This window comes from Thalassophryne amazonica, chromosome 10, assembly GCF_902500255.1.
Source record: "Thalassophryne amazonica chromosome 10, fThaAma1.1, whole genome shotgun sequence".
NCBI classification, from domain to species: Eukaryota; Metazoa; Chordata; class Actinopteri; order Batrachoidiformes; family Batrachoididae; genus Thalassophryne; species Thalassophryne amazonica.
The window spans coordinates 10,132,855-10,150,255 of record NC_047112.1 but is presented as its reverse complement, the minus strand read 5'-3'; the positions used below and the strand labels follow the sequence as shown (position 1 = coordinate 10,150,255).

The following is a 17,401-nucleotide window of genomic DNA, read 5'->3' as shown; positions in this document are numbered from 1 at the left end:
TTTACAATTGATGATTTTATTTAATTAATTTAAAGCCTGATTTACGCAGCTGCTGCTCTGTAACTCTGTGTCATGCAGTATTGTGCGTGACAGTTTTAAAGTTCTGAATCTCTGGCTTATGCTTTATTCTGGATTAATTTGACCCTCAACAAGCTTTTCTTTGTACAGTCATCGCATCCAAATCAAAGGTAAGCTGTACAATTTCCTCTTTAACCAACTTTGTGCTGTAAATGTGCAGATTTTTCTGATTCATTTATCAGCATGCGCACTGTAAAAATAAAATTATAAAATTATAATATGATGGGAGATGAATGATTAAAAGCAGAAAAGTGTCAAATCACAGGCTTTGTGTCTGATTTAACAGGTGCACATCAGGCTGCGGGTCCACGAGTCTGAACACGGTTTGAAAAAACGGAAATCGGAAATTTAATCACAGAAATGACTCCGGTCCCACTTCCCACAAATCGGCGAGTGTCAGAGCTGAACTTTAATTTGTATCTCTGCATGTCCAGACAGCTTGGAGTTTTTAATGGAAATACATTGCGATCGGACAGCACATTTTATCCAATTAGAGCAAAAAAATCCGCTGTACAAAATCCGTTATATATGGTGTTTATTACATGGAAAACAATACAAAAACTTTGGGACTTTTTGTCTGGTGACTGCAAATATCTGGTTTATACGACAACAGTTTAGGGGAGTTTTACTGTACAGGGGACTGGACAATAAATTTACCTCTCAAAGCTTTGGGATGAAGCCGGCTTCCATCCCACACGGCTGACTTTATTTTCCCAAATTTTTCTGCTGTTTGGATCTGAAGGGAATCTGTACATCTTGAAGCCCTTGTTGTGTCTATTTGTGCCTCCAAATGCACAAAACCCTTCATTTTCAGCAAATAAATAAATAAAATAGCTGGATTTACATGCAGAAACATTAACAGCCAATGCTATTTTTGCCCCAAGATGGCACCATGAGTCACGTGACCATTTTTTTTTTACTCGTCATATCGCTACTCTGTCTAATCAAGGTACTCTACCCCCCCAACAATATCACCGTTCAGTTTCCAAGGCGGCCTTCCTCTCCTCCAACAAGTGAATATTCACCATGACGGTTCAGATTATAGCAGCCGTGGATACTTCAGTCACGTTAGTCTGGTGTTTACATATGATGTAATTTTTACTCTCCTAATATATGTCTTGGAGGACTTATATTTCGACAGATTGTTAATGCAAGAAAATGCAATCACAGAGTCATTATTTTACACGGTCTTTCTTTGAGATAACGCCAATCAGGGGAACCTGCATCCTCTATGACACTACTACGTCTCATCACTACTTTTTGAACAGCGCACAGCACGAATCAGGTTGTTTGACAGCTTGGAGCTGACTTGTCCAGTACAATGTCTGACAAAGGAAGTCAGGGCAGCGGTGACCAGTAGGCAGCTTTGAATTAGTCAAAGGGTATTGATTTTTGTACTCAGAGATATTAGAGTTCTTAGAATGACAGGATTGCTGGAGATGTAAGGTGTGACTCATGATTGTTGCTTTTGGCATCTTGGCAGAGGTTATGTGATTGCGTGTCTGTCTGCTGTGTATATGATGTGTCAAAGTGGAGGACTTTGACATTATGTGGAGAGATGATCTGTGGGTCAATAGAGTTGATTTCATTTCGAAAAGATTCATATCTGATACAAAACCTTTTATGTCTTGAAGGTAGTTGTTTATGTCAAGAATTGGCTTTGAATCATTCTAAATGTACTATTAACCAGTCGATGGCTGTATTTTGGCATTATGAATATAAGCTGAGTTAACGTTGTCCACATCTCCAACCTCTACAGTGCCATTGTGCTGCAGTATAGTAGTAGAAACCTGAAGAAGGTCCCTGGACTTACAGTAGCACATGAAATATGTATTAGACAGTAAGCAATGCTACTTTTCTTTATTCTAATTTATCATTGAAAATAGATGTTTTCATCAAATAATAAATTCTGTCTGATTGCATTATAATTTTCTATAATAATAAGAATCGTATCATAGCTCCTGTATCCAGATAGGTATCATATTATAAGGGAGAGCTGCACACCCTGACTGGTCACCCTGTCTGACTTTTTGAAGTCACAAAGTCTTAGATCCAAGTTGATAATAATTCCTCTTTTTTTAATGGTGTCTACACAGTTGCTGCTTGTATTACTAAAATATTTTTGAATAATCCTTCAAGCCATAAATAACATAATTGGAATCTCTGGAGCATCCAGTGACCCCTAATGGGATAAGTGGAAGAGGTTGGCTCCTTGGGTCAATGAGTTCAAATTGACTTTCCATGTCAGAAACTTTGCATTTTGGAATCCCTAATTGACAGCGATGGGACGCTTATTAAAAAAAAGCTTTGATGGACAGATCAAACCCTCTTGTCATGATTTGAAGTGTCTGTGTTTTGGATTGTATCGTTTTCTTTCTGTTGCTCGTGAGGTCAAATTTGTCCAAACAGCGGTTTGTCTCACAGCTGTTGTCCTCACTTAAATTTTGTTTATTTCCTTTCCTGGCTTTCACAGTCAGGGTACACAAATATGTGTCACTGGCACCAAAAAAAAAAAAAAAATCAAAGTGGTTACTTTGGTCAAGTTATTCATCCATATCTACCTGCTGACTGGGGAATTTAAATCGCCAAAGTTTCAGACCTGTCAGATGTTTGCATATATATTTATATCAAGAATGAAAATAACAAGTACAACCTTTCCAGAGAACAATTTTTTTTACAAACATAATTGTTATGTAAATTATACAGACTAAGATTTAATGCAATCTACCCATATACTCTGTTTACTGAAAACAATTGATGGTAAGTATGTACTCAGAGTTTACAACTGCTGTTGTGTTTCTGCATTCTCAAATAGTGATGGACTACAAACATTTCTGGAGAGGACAGTTTTTGACAGATAGTTACACCCCAATATTAAAGATATTTGAGTGAATTATACACATCCAATGTTTGTGACATCACAGATAGTGATTACCTCTCTCAAACAAAAAAATTATGATTCACATAACACTGATGCCCTCTGTTTCCAGAGAGGCCATTTTTGACAGACAAATCACTTTATTTTTGAATGCATGTTCAAATCATTCCCCCACTGGGCAATGATCCTGGGAGTTAGATTTTTATACAGTCGGCTTTGATAGGGAAATTAGTCTATTTAGTGATTACAAAATTAGACATCATGGAAATGACAGATATTTTGGTTAAAAAAAAATGGTGTAATTAGAGTTCAGCTGGTAAACAAATGGGGAAATCAAACCAAATAACCATTGCTGCTGATAGACCAGTAGTTATCCATGTGTGGCAAACTAAACTTTATTGGTCATTTCCACCTTGTCATTAAACCAAACTTTATCTTTAAAATCCACTTATGTACCCTGATTATAAAACAGCCCAGTAGCTTTTTTTTTTTTTTTTGTCGAGCGTCGGTACCTAAGAGTCAGCGTCTCTGGTGAAAGCATCATGACTGAGACTCTGAAGACAGTTGTTTCCTGTTTTCCACGGACTCTCAGAGAGCGCTGATGGACACATGAACATGTCTATGACACTTGGGGGCAAATGTGTCTCCTGACTGCTCTGACAGGTGGCTCCTACAAATCATTTACATGTAAGTGCCATGGAATTCCAAAGGATCCTCGGGTTTGGAGGTCACCTGGCTCCACATGTGCATTTGTGGAAACATGATTCCTACAAGAACCTGCGGCGGGTGTGATTTACGTGGCGTGGCGGTGCTTGCAGTCCTGATGGCGATTCCCGGACACGTCGCGGCAGTTTGACAGCGCTCTTGGCTTCATTAGAGTCAGTGGAGGTGGTGGGAGCCGTCTCAGAAAGCCTCTTCTGTTGCAATTCTGAGAAATTAAACTTTGTATAGTGATGAAACCCCCCAAATAGATTTTCTTCATTTCTGATTTAAGAGATTTTTGATCTTCAGTGTCTGAAGGACACTTTGAAATGCAGGAACAGCCAGTTAGTGGATAACCCACTGCAATAAAGGAACCACCACTGCTCCATCGAACAAGAAACATTTATATCCAGGGTGAAACTGTTCCTCACTCGAAACTCGAAACATAAAAATCATTTAATTCGTGGAACTATTATGCACTTGAGCAGTGCATTAAAAAGGGATCAAAAAGTCATTTGAAACTTTTCACACAGATCATACAGCAAAATGCTTTGATGTTCTCTTCCTCAGCATGCTGAGAATATTAAGAAAACTTTTGCCCCCCTCCCATTATCACTTATTACCTTGGATATCAAATGATGTGAGGCTGATAAATGAGTACGTTTGGAGTTATACTTTTGCTCCAAGTCCATTCTGTAAGCAAGAAGAGCTGGAAATGAGATCTTTTGTCAATTTTATAAATAAAGTAAAACCTCCCGTTGTTGCTGGTGGTCATCTCACGATACTCCAGTGCAGTGGTTCCCAATCCTTTCCTGCAGGACCCCCCCCCCCCTTTTTTTAAAGACCGCCCACAGCGGCTGAGGGCGCGCCGCACTCCGAGTGGCGATCGACAGGCTGAAACGACCAGATCATTTCCAAAGTGAAGGCTGTGTTGATCCGGGACTTCGTCTGACTACCACAGAAATGGCAGAAGACGTGGACATCACCACTTTATCGGCACATTCGACTGTTACAGGAGTTTTTGTCATTGAAAGAGAAGCGGAGGAATGCGCCACAGAGCCGCGAATGGCGCGGGACAAAAGCACCTCTGTGTTGGTCTCACAGGACGGCTTTCAGATGGCTTTCGGTGGCTTTTCAGTCGTGTGACTATTCGAGAAATTGTGGATGAGTTGGACATGCCAGAACATGTCCTGTGAGGCTTCATCACGGCGTTGCTTTGCCCCATGCGGTACCGTCCCGACGCTTGAATTCCTCCACACGTCTGTCTCAATGTGCCGAAAAAGTGCTGATGTCCACGTCTTCTGCAATTTCTGTGGTAGTCAGATGATGTCCCGGATCAACACGGCATTCAGTTTGGGAAATGAACGGCACATTCCACTGTTACAGGAGTTTTTGTCATGGAAAAAGGAGCAGAGGAATTCGTGCGTTGGGATGGAGCCGCATGGCGCAAAGCAACGCCGTGATGAAGCCTCACAGGACATGTTCTGGCATGTCCAGCTCATCCACAATTTCTCGGTTAGTCACACGACTGAAAACCCACCGACAGCCGTCTGAAAGCCATCTGAAAGCTGTCCTGTGAGACCAACACGGAGGTGCTTTTGTCCCACGCCATTTGCAGCTCTGTGGCGCATTCCTCCGCTCCTCTTTCCATGAAAAAAACTCCTCTAACAGTGGAATGTGCCGAAAAAGTGCTGATGTCCACGTCTTCTGCAATTTTACTGGTAGTCAGACGACGTCCCGGCTCAACAAAGCCTTCACTTTGGAAATGATCTGGTCGTTTCAGCCTGTCGATCGCCGCTCAGAGTGCGGCGCGCTCTCAGCCGCTGTGGGTGGTCTTTAAACCGGCTGTAACACTCCTTAATCTGTGTGATCCCCATAAAATCGTCCCTGAAAGCCATCTGAATTTTCCGAATGGTGTCCACCTGGCTGTCTCTCACAGTTTCTGGAAAAATTTGATGCAGCAAAGCTCCAAATCGTTCAGACATTTTACTCGCAATAAAAATCCGACGAGGGGGCTGGACCAGTGCTCAGTCAAAGCCTGCTCACAGGTGAATGACGCAACTGACAGGCGTGAAAAACTCACACATGCGCACGAAGGTTCAAGCTTGGATGATGCAATCACACGTGATTCAAATCCATATGGCTTTTGCAAAAAATAAAAAGGTCGGATAGTTTTCTAATAGACCTCGTATTTAGTAATGCAGTTTAGGTAAAAATTTCCATAACAATTGTGCATTTTGTGAAAAAAAAAATCATAGAATTTGGTACATATACAGCCAAAGGTATTCCAAATAAAACTGGATATTGCGCCATCACGAAATTCCAATACGTCACCCATAGCAACCATTTTATGAAATGAAAATTGACAATCACTCCAGTCATATTGAAAGTATATTACGTTATTTGTCTGATCAAGATTCCAAAGAGGTATAGTTTGGACTATCTGTGACTGAATGTTACAGAGTTATGAGGTAAACTGAAACAAAGAGTCTGTTTGTCTTGCTCCCATTAGCTCAACCAATAATTTGCATCACTCTGTTACCAAAATTGGACCAACTTTAACTTTTGACGCCTGTACAAACTGAAATTGGCCTTTGACACTGTTTTTGCCCCATAACCCATGAGCGAGACACAGTCTGTTTTTTCACTTTAGGAATGGACTAAATTGAAGAGCTAAACCACAGTGGTTACATTCTAACAATCAAATAACACAATCACAAAGTCCACACAGTCCCGTGGAATGTGTGGACTTTGTATGACGTTAGCTTGTATGTAAGCAGAAACTTCTTCCTTCTCTCCTTTTGCCACATATGTGTGATTTGAAGTTGCATGTACCTTGAAATAAGTTTGTGAGTTTTAGCTCTGTTGGCCACTGCTGCTTGTTTTCTTTTCCTGAAGACGCCATTAAATATATAAATAATCTGTGGAATATTTGATAATGAAAGTTACAGTTTCAGACATATTTGTCACAACAGATTTGTTGACTGTGTGACCAATTAATCAGTTGATAGTCAAAACATTTTGGAAAAAATGCAGAATATGACCACCAGTTATTATTGTTTGTTTGTTTGCGCCCCTGCCGTATCATGTTTATGGGTGTTGTATTGAGGCCTGTGCATTGGTACTGATGTTCAGTTATATAAAATTTTTGTCAGATAACTTGCAAATGCTTTCGATGTTTGAGTTGAAGATTTTTGTGAGGTTTGGTTTCTATGAGAAGAAGGTTCCCTTTGATAATGAGAACGCCCATAAACAACACATAGATCAGGAGGATGTGTATGTGGATCTTGTGGATTTGTGCGTGTGCAGGTTAGTATCTTCATTTGGTTTATCTGTTCTTGTGGATTTCTAACAGAATATCTGTAAATTGCTGCTTTCTGTTTGATTTGCATTGCCGTCAAAAGATTTGTTACATTTTTGCAACACAAAGGACTTTTTTTTTTTTCTTTCAGCTGGTTTTTCAAAGCCTGAATGTCACTTAAAGGTTAAACTGCAGGAATTCTGTATGTCTGCATTCACGCCTCTGCAGCTCAGGTTCTGTTGGGAACAAGACAAAGAGATTAGTTAGTTCCCGGTCATCTGTTTCGGCCTTAAACACACGCTGTGCATGGATTGCCTGGCAATGGGCTGGATCAGTTTTGAGCTCACATGAGCTGGATCTCTGGTCTGACTGGTGTATCTGCACAGAAAACAAATGTGTAAATGAAGATTTAATTTTCTCAGCGCCGATTCTCTCATGTTGGGTTACAGTCTCCTCTCTGCACCCAGACGTGACTCACCAGATGGAATTAGAAATATTCATCATCAGGCCGACCCAAATGCTCATGACGTCTGTGTTTTCTCTTTGCAGTATGAATTCAAGGTGAAAAACATCAAGAAGAAAAAAGTCCACATTTCTGTGTCTGTAGACGGAGTGAAGGTCACCTTGAGGAAAAAGAAAAAAGTGAGTGTCCAGTTCTTCTTGAGCTCTTTAAGTGTCTTTTGTATTCAAATCACATATAGTGTGTGTGTGTGTGTGTGTGTGTGTGTGTGTGTGTGTGTGTGTGTGTGTGTGTGTGTGTGTGTGTGTGTGTGTGTGTGTGTGTGTGTGTGTGTGTGTGTGTGTGTGTGTGTGTGTGTGTGTGTGTGTGTGTTATTTTTGTGCTGGAACCTCAAATGCATACAGTTAGTACCATAAATTCTCAGAAAAAAAAATATATATGACAGTTTTTTTTTTTCCTGTTTTGCTCTTAACTACGTCACACACAGAGAAATGCAGAGAATTACAGAGTGAGACGTTTTCTGGAAATGCACCTGTTTCCTCGCCCCGGGAGAGGAATAAAAAACATCAGAAACCACTAATTATGAGGGCATGTGTGCAGGGAGACTTACAATCATGAGTACTTTGATGTTGTGTTGCTAACTGGGTTGTTAAAAGACATGGGACATGTCCTTTAAGTAACAGCACAAACTGTGGTGTGCACGTGCTTTATTGAATTTTTATTTCTTTGCAAGCTCACTCCCAGCAAAACACTATGTTAAAAAATGACTTCTACATACAAAAACAAAGGCAAAAAAAAAAAAAGAAGTGTGACTTGTACTCTGGAAAATTTGGTGCCTCCACTTTCATGCAGAACATTTTTCCAGTAGATTGTGATTATAAATGTGAGACTTCTGTGACACACGTCTGCTTCTTCACTAATGGAAAGAAGACCGTGAGTTTGGTGATGTGCAGCTCAACGTGCTGTGCAGGACACCGCGACCACTGCTGAAACTCACAGGAAATGATGACCATTGGTCAAGTTTTCAGAAAAACTAAGACGACTGTACAGATTGCAAGTTCATGCAGAATTCAGGAGAATTTGTTGAATTTCCATTAAGCGCTTTGATTATGACATCACATCTTTCTAAAGGGACTGATTAGTTCAGTTCATTTGAGTCAGGTCTAACCTCACCCATGATTATTATTCTGAAAAATCCAAACACAACAATCAGAGCTGGGTCTTTGATTGTATGGTCAAAAAAATTGAAGGAAATCACAGAATTACTCATTAATTATGACCAAATTAACCACTCGTAGGCATCTTAGAACAACAACAACAACAACAACAAAAACACACTGATGGGCAACAAAATCGCCAAAACCACAAGTGTTTTGGATAATTAAAGAATTCTTTCCCTGTAGAAGAAGATGTAATTCAGAACTGTTAACCAGATCAAGAACACCCTCCAGGAGGTTGGCATATCTGTGTGAAGGCCAATGATTAAGATGTTCAAAGATGTAAAACACTTTTAAAATATCATGTAGTAAATCTTGGGTAGGGGCGGTGGAAAATGCGGTGCTGGAACAGCCAAAGATATGCTTGTGCCAGAATGATGGGAAAAGAAGTGGCTGAAGATCCGCTAATGATGTGTCAAACACTACATCATCTGTGAAGCATGGTGGCAGTCATAACGGCAGGAGTGTTTATGGCTGCCAGCGGAACTGGTTCCCTTGGATTTATTGATGATATGACAGCTAACAAAAGTGGCAAGATGAATTATGAAGTGTTTAGGACAATATTATTTTCTCACATTCAAACAGCTGCTTTAAAAGTCATTCACTGTGCCAATGGGCAACACCGCAAAGTCAACCTGACTGTTTTTTAGAGCAGATAAGAGGAATGTTCTGCAATGGCGAAGTCAATCATCTGACCTTAGTCTAACAGTTGTATTTCAATTTGTGAAGATAAAATTAATACCCAACACTGTACCAAAAAGGAAATGGAGCATACGCTGGTGCCGCACATTACCGCGTCTAACACACTACTCAACCCCCCTGGGTCTTGGATGGCAGACAACTGGTCCATCCCCACATCCAGGGGATACACGGCCAAAGTTTGTAACTGACATTCCAACACAGTGCAAGTGACGCCCCTCAGTGGAGTCTGCCTACGTAAGTAATCATTCGTTTAACATTAATGGTTCAGAAGAGTACTCTGAAGAGACCTACCAAGTACCAAAGACATCCAATTGTACCCTCAGTCCACTGGTTAGTATGCACAGGTCAAGACAACCATACAGTAAGACAGGAGGCATCAGGACCCTTCAGACTTGGATCATCATCCTCCTTCAAAGGTATCAGTCTTGCCAGACACCTCTATCCAGTGACCTCATCACTCCATAAGCTCTTCCCAGGCATCTCTTGATCTTAAAGTCTGTGGACCCAGAGACATGACTGCCAAGATAAGTGGATGTCTCTACAGAGTTCTTTACCTTCACTGCATACAGATACACAAGTGCAGGAAGTCATTTCCAACCTGTATCTTTGTGTACATCCACTACAGTCACAAACCCAGATAGTCCGGCTCCTTACTCAGCTTCTCAAGTACTGTAAGCAGGGATACAGTGCTAAATCACTACATAAGTCACCCCAAGTCACTTTGCAAGCATAAAGTCTAACCTTAACCACCCCCTGAGCAAACATATTGCCAATAGTTTTCATTAAAAAACACCAGTTGGTTTTGATTACAGGAAGAAACCTCAAGCCGATCAGACTCAGTGGAGTGACCATCTGTTTTGGCCATACTACCAATAACAAATAAAGAAATGTAAACTATGCAAATACAGAAATGTTGCAACTAAGCAACCATATAGATGGAGTCCACTGGTTGTAACAACCTGAACTCAAGTCAGTTTTCCATTCTCCTTTTGTAAAGCAAAATCATAGTACAGAACATATCCCTCAGAGTCATAATGAAGTCTTCCACACATTCTTGATTTTTAAGCAGCACTGCCCCAGTAGGGCCAATCCTAGATGATGCTCTCAAGAGTCATCCAACAGTCCACAGCACACCTCAGAAACTCCATACATCCGTTAGAGCAGGTGTATTCAACTCAAGTCCTCGGGGGCCAGTGTCCTGCAACTTTTAGATGTGTCCCTGGTCCAACATACCTGAATCAAATGGCTGAATTACCTCCACAGTATGCAGTCAAGTTCTCCAGAGTGCTGCTAATGACCTCATTAATGGACTCAGGTGTGTTGAAGCAGGGACACATCTAAAAGTTGCAGGACACCAGCCCTCAAGGACTGGAGTTGAAGACCCCCTGCCTTAGATGAACCCTGTAGGACTATGTGGATGGTCTGTGAACAATAAGGATCCATGAAGCCCTCAATGCCCTGGCTTCTCTGCAGTCTGCCTGCCATCCTGAGCATGACCTATGACAGAAAACAAGCAGAAATCACTCAGAGAGATCAAACGACCCACAGCAACACCCTCTCACAACAGGCAAAATGCTGGCAACAAAGATCACTGACAATTGACCACAAAGTCAAGGTCAATAGCCCAAACCCAACCCAACACTCAGTCCATGCAAACACTGGAACACATTCCTGTTAGAAGAAGCTAGAAATGAGAATAACTGCAGACAGTGGGAGGTGATGGTCTTGTTGTTAAGATGTTTGGCTTGAGACCAGAGGATCCTTGGTTCAAATCCCAGCCTGACCAGAAAATCACTAAGGGCCCTTGGGCAAGGTCCTTAATCCCCTAGTTGCTCCCGGTGTGTAGTGGGCACCTTGTGTGACATCGGGGTGAATGTGAGGCATTATTATTAGGCGCTTTACCGTCTCATGCAGATGGAAAAGTGGGATATAAATGCAGTCCATTTACTATTTGCCATTTTACAGTAAATCCATACTTCCTCTTTTCATTTATTTACTTTTAAATCCAATATTATGTGGGAGACTGCTAAAATATAAACTGGTTTCCAGTATTTACAGAGTCTGCTGTATAAAAAGATTTGAAGTTCCAGTGATGAGACCGTAAGGTCTATTCTGCAAATGCAAAACTGCCATCTGTTTTCCTGCACATAATATCAAAAGATTAAATTTGCATGAATGGGATTTATGCATTGAAGATGTGCATCACACAGCGATCGGATGACCTTGGTTTTTTCTTTGAGTCAGATTTCGGACACAAGCTCACAGCAGGCAGATCTTAGTGTCTTATTACACGGAGACCTAATTGAGTTGCCTTAATTGTTCATCGAGGAGCAGCTTTTTCATTAGACCGGCCTAAATGAATGATTATGTGTATGACTGGATGTCTCATTCCAGTGGGTGAATACCAATAGGATATTTGTAATCAGACAAAATCTTGAAAATGATTAGAACATGACAGAGCACCACGATTGATGATGTTCCCCTGAGAACACAGGTTTTGTGTAAAATCTATGGTAGATGCTGAACGGCCTGTAATCAGTGCTGCTATTTAGCATTTTGGCTCATGATAATGGAGCCAATTATATTAAATTTCTTAAATGGTGAGGGTGCATCACCTGTGACATTTTAGACATGTGATGTGGTTCTCTGGGTATGATCCAGTATGCGGATGCTCAATGTTGAGGACTGTTTTGGCTGGAGAAGACCAAGGACTCACCCGTGTTTCACAGGGCAAGACACATGGTTATTTTTGAGAGGTGTGGTTTGGCTACTTGGCTTCCTCGGTGCTTGCCATATAGGACCCAAGGTGGTTCTGTGGTGTGGTGTGGTGTATGCACCAGCAGTATACACCAGCACATGCATGCTCCCAGACATGGACTTCCAAATATGCAATGGTTCTCTTAATTTTACGTTCTCACAACAATGCCAAGATCAATTAAATATCATCTCCACCTTAAAACATTCCAGTTAATTCCAGACTATCTTCAGTTTCACATGTAGGTAGATTGACCTGTGTGGGTGCTAGTCCACTACTAGATTCATCTGTACAGAATCAGGCATTTTGTTGTCTCAATTCATAAAATGTCACTTTTTTCCAACAAGATAAGTAAGTCCTACATCAGCTCTGAGGCCCAGTGGTGCTGGTGCTTAGCCCCGGATTCTCTAGCATGATGCAGATAAGAGTCTTCGAGTCTTCCTAGACAGGATGCCAGTCTGTTGCACATTTCTTCCCCAACCACGGCCAGTACCCCTTTACAGCTGGTTGGACTGAGACAGTGTAGATGAAGTATTTTGACCGTATAACCCCAGCGTTGGCTTCTCTTTTGACCTCCAAGGCACTAAACGGTTGTGCACCAGCTACCCATGTATCACGACTCAAGCATTGCGATGTCTGTGTGTCCCCAAGTTTCATAAGAAATCAGCAGGTGGTGGAGCATTTCCCTTGCATTCACAATCACTATGGACTTGTCTACCAATTGCAATAAGGTGGCCAAGTTCTGCAGGCTTAAGACTCATGGTCTCGACTGTGTGTATGCCCTTTGATGGTCTGTATTTTTGCTTTCATTTATGTATACACATTGCTTTTTGTATTTTGTTAAAGTGCCTAACAAATGAACTTAATAGTCTTTATTTATTTAAAGTACTATTTATTCGTAGGTGTCTTATATCAGTGTGACCTGGAAACAACCCCAGGTCAACATATTGGAAGAACAGCCAGAACTACCCACTCTGTTCTCTTAACAAGCGTAGACAGTTAATCACGGCGGCCGTATTGTGTGATATATGAGATACAGGCGAGTGACATTTTCTTTGTTGCTGTCCACATGCCCCGCCCCCTAATAAATGTCCCAACATGATTAAGTAATGGCAAAAATAGCATTCATATTCTTCGTGATAGTCGTCTAGTTAAATGATTTGTTGTTTCCACTCCATCTTTGTTGAATGTTTTTTAACACGAGGCGCGCTACCGCTAAATGTTGGTAAAACGTGTCATTTGATAAATGGTAATTAGGCCGTAATTGGAAAGACTGTTGTGATAATTTCACAGCCACTTTTCACAGTCTTTGTTGGCGCGTCCTGAAGGATGAACCTTTTGCTCTCTTTTCAAAGGGGTTCAACATTATCTGGCTGCTAACTCATCTGTATCTCCTGAATATATCAGCGCACTCTAATCTTATTCAGTCTGGCTTGCATGTCAATTGTATAAACCCACAGAGAGCAAAAATACCAGACAATTGATTTGCCTGAATGTCCCTTCACTGTGGTATTGGCTGATGGTGTAAATACGAAAGCTGTCAGCTAAAGCTTGGTGTCAAGTTAATTGCCATATGGGGATAAAAAGGCCGTTCGATAAGGCGATGTATCGATTTGAACCTGTCGTCATTCCTGGCCAGTGTGCTGAAATGTCACATGTGACTGAGCCGTCTGTTTACATCTCTGGGTATGATGGGGTCAGGACTGATTGAATGACTGAGGCAACAAAGCTCTTTGGTGCCAAGAATCGATGGCAATAATTCCAGAGTGCTTATTGTGTTGACATTTTAATTGTGATGTTAAACAGGAAGATGGAAAATGGACAAAGTGAAAGAGTTTAATTCTTACAGTCCACTGCCCAAGCAGGTTTTTGATATCACCTAAAAGGACTAAACTACACTTACAATCCAGCCTCAGTATGCCGTAGCCTACACAAAAGGATATGGTGGCCATCCCAGGGTGGTAGCTGTAGCCAGGTAGCGGTCAATAAAGATTTGAAAAGTATATCACATTATTTGTCTGATGATACACTTTGGACTATATATTACAGAATGTTTTGGAGTTATGGGGTTAAAACAGCAAAAATGGTGATAAATGTCAATTTCAGTTTGTACAGTGGTCAAAAGTTAAAGTTGCTCCAGTTTTGGTAAAAAGTTATGCAAGTTATTGGTTGAGTTAATAGGGTTTTAAAAATGAATAGTTTACACCATCTGTCATGTTTAGTTGTCAAGTTACACGCTGACACATGTCATAGAATTCAATGGATGTTGACCTTTTTTGACCTTTTCTTTGGAGACCAAACATACAACACTGTCAGAACTATTCCATTTATTAATCCTATTCGCCCAACCAATAATTTTCATCACTTTTTTTTTTTTTTTTACCAAAATTGTTGCCCCTTTAATGTTTGATGCCTATACATCCTGAATTTGGCCTTTGACACTATTTTTGGTGGTTTTTTTTACCTCATAACTCCATAACATTCAGACATAGATGTGCCAAACTATACCTTTTTGGAATCTTTACACTCAGACAAATAATGTGGTGTACTGTTCAGTATGAATAGAGCATTTTAAAAATTTATCCCCTGTGTAATTCTTTCTGGCTACAGGTACCACCCTCGGATGGCTACCATACATTTTTGTGTAGCCTGTGGCACACTGAGACTGGATTGGAAGTGCCATTTAGTCCCCTTAAGTGGTGCTGATTAGGTCACATTTTCTACTGGCTCATGGACTATTAGGCAGTGAAGATGATATACTGTGATTTTGCTGTATCAGCGATGCATCTGCGTAATGCAGAATAGCAGCGTACAGATGATGGTGTTTGACCCACCGTCTGCTCCGTGCAGTGCAAGAGGGGGATGGGGACTGTGTTGTCCATACAGAGCCCCAGATTGATTAAAATGAATAGATAACAGCCTCACATTTTACCATATCAAACACTTGAAACGCTACTTTATGCGTACAACGTACAATTTGTCCATGTGATTTGATTATTTCCCACCTTTGATTAGTTGCACGGCGCACGCTAAATTGATTGATACAGAATGACACATGTATCTATAACGTGTAATAATACGAGCCAACACAGACATTCATTTATTATTTTTTTTGTCCCTCCCAGTGGGATAAGCAGCTTGGCTACCCAGGTAGACCTGGGTTTGATACCCAGCCACGCTCCCTGTCTGTGTCCTTGCACAGGACCTCTTCATCTGCATTGCTTGAATCCACCCAGCTGTAAGTGGGTACTGGGTACTTGGCTGGGGACGCCAGTCCAACCTGTGTTGGACTGGCATCCTCTCCAAAGTAAGTCGTAGGCTGTTACACGCTTCATGCCACAGAATGCTAAGGACCAAACCTCAGGTTTTCCAGGGGGCTAGTTGGCCTTCCCAGAAGTCTGATACGTACAGTGGTTGGAACTCTCACAGGTCACAACCTCTTGAACAGACATAGGATGGTAATGAGACTCCAACAGGTCAGTACATGTACAGACTGTGAGCAGGAACCTGAGACGTCTCTCCACTTTCTGGTCCAGTGTCCAGCATGGAGTAGACTGAGACAGAGGTTTTTGGGTTCCTTTATTTTGGAACCTGACTGGATTAGGAAACTAAAGGTAAGAAAGCTGGTATCCTTTATCCAGGGTACCAAAAGGTTTAACTAAGTAGGTTTATTTTGGGGAGAGCAATGAGCCCATTTGTGGCCTACACCCTGCTGGGCTGATAGTCCACCCCGTCTTCCTTAACTGAACCTAATGCTACAGAATCAAACAAGAGCAATCAGAGATTTCTGACGCCCGCCAATCCGAATCCAAATCACCTCCAAAATTCAGTGGAGACTTTCGTGCTCTAATATCTATCTGTGGTGCATATTTGGTGAGAATCCATGAAGTAGTTTTGACGCAATCCTTCAAAGCCTATGTAAAGTGAATTCTTGATCCAGGATCTAGAATCAGATCCAGATCACCTCCAACATTTAATGGACTCGTCCATGGGCTCATATGTATCCATGGTGAAAATTTGGTGAGAATCCATGAAGTAGTTTTGACACAATCCTTTAAAGCCTATGTAAAGTGAATCTTGATCCAGAATCGGGATCTGGATCCAGATACAGATCACCTCCAAAATTCAGTGGAGTCTGTTATGCCCTAATATCTATCTGTGGTGCATATTTGGTCAGAATCCATGAAGTAGTTTTGACGCAGTCCTTCAAAACCTATGTAAAGTGAATTCTTGATCCAGAATCTAGAATCGGATCCAGATCACCTCCAACATTTAATGAACTCTTCCATGGGCTCATATGTATCCATGGTGAAAATTTGGTGATAATCCATTAAGTAGTTTTGATGCAATCCTTCAAAGCCTATGTAAAGTGAATCTTGATCCAGAATCAGGATCCAGATACAGACACAGATCACCTCTAAAATTCAGTGGCATCTTTGATGCCCTAATATCTATCTGTGTTGCAAATTTTGGTGAGAATCCATGAAGTAGTTTTGACGCAATCCTTCAATGTAAAGTGAATCTTGATCCAGAATCGGGATCCGGATCCAGATCACCTCCAAAATTCAGTGGCGTCTTCCATGCCCTAATATCTATCTGTGTTGCAAATTTGGTGAGAATCCATGAAGTAGTTTTGATGCAATCCTTCAAAGCCTATGTAAAGTCAATTCTTGATCCAGAATCTAGATTTGGATCCAGATCACCTCCAACATTTAATGGACTCTTCCATGGGCTCATATGTATCCATGGTGAAAATTTGGTGAGAATCCATGAAGTAGTTTTGACGCAATCCTTCAAAGCCTATGTAAAGTGAATCTTGATCCAGAATCGAGATCCGGATCCAGATCACCTCTAGAATTCAGTGGAGTCTTCCATGCCCTAATATCTATCTGTGTTGCAAATTTGGTGAGAATCCATGAAGTAGTTTTGACGCAATCCTTCAAGACCTATCTAAAGTGAAACTTGATTCAGAATCCAGATCTTGATCACCTCCAAAATTTTATGGAATCTTCCATTGTCTAATATGTATATGTGGTGAAAATTTCATCAAAATCTGTGCAGTAGTATTGATGTAATCCTGCTAACAATCAGAAAGACAAATAATAAATAAACGCCGATGATTTTATTACGTCCTTGACAGACGTAATAAACTTTGGCACCACTGGGTCTCAAGCCCGATCTGTGACCTTCACTCCGTCTCTATGACCACTCTGAGGCTCAGTGGGTGTGGACACGCTCGGTGTGCACCTTTCTTTTTTAAAGCCCCTCCCATTCAGGGTTTCAACAACAATACAATGACACAAATGAT

At 41.1% G+C, this 17,401-nt stretch overlaps 1 protein-coding gene across 2 annotated transcripts in view; it reads left to right on the top strand.

Annotated features, from left to right (window-relative positions):
• nos1apa (nitric oxide synthase 1 (neuronal) adaptor protein a) overlaps positions 1-17,401 on the top strand; it is a 284,458-nt gene that overhangs the window by 126,075 nt on the left and 140,982 nt on the right. For both annotated transcript variants that reach the window (XM_034179422.1, XM_034179421.1), the window contains exon 3: positions 7,509-7,601. In XM_034179422.1, the coding sequence (XP_034035313.1) occupies positions 7,509-7,601 (93 nt within the window). The remainder of the gene's footprint in view (positions 1-7,508; positions 7,602-17,401) is intronic.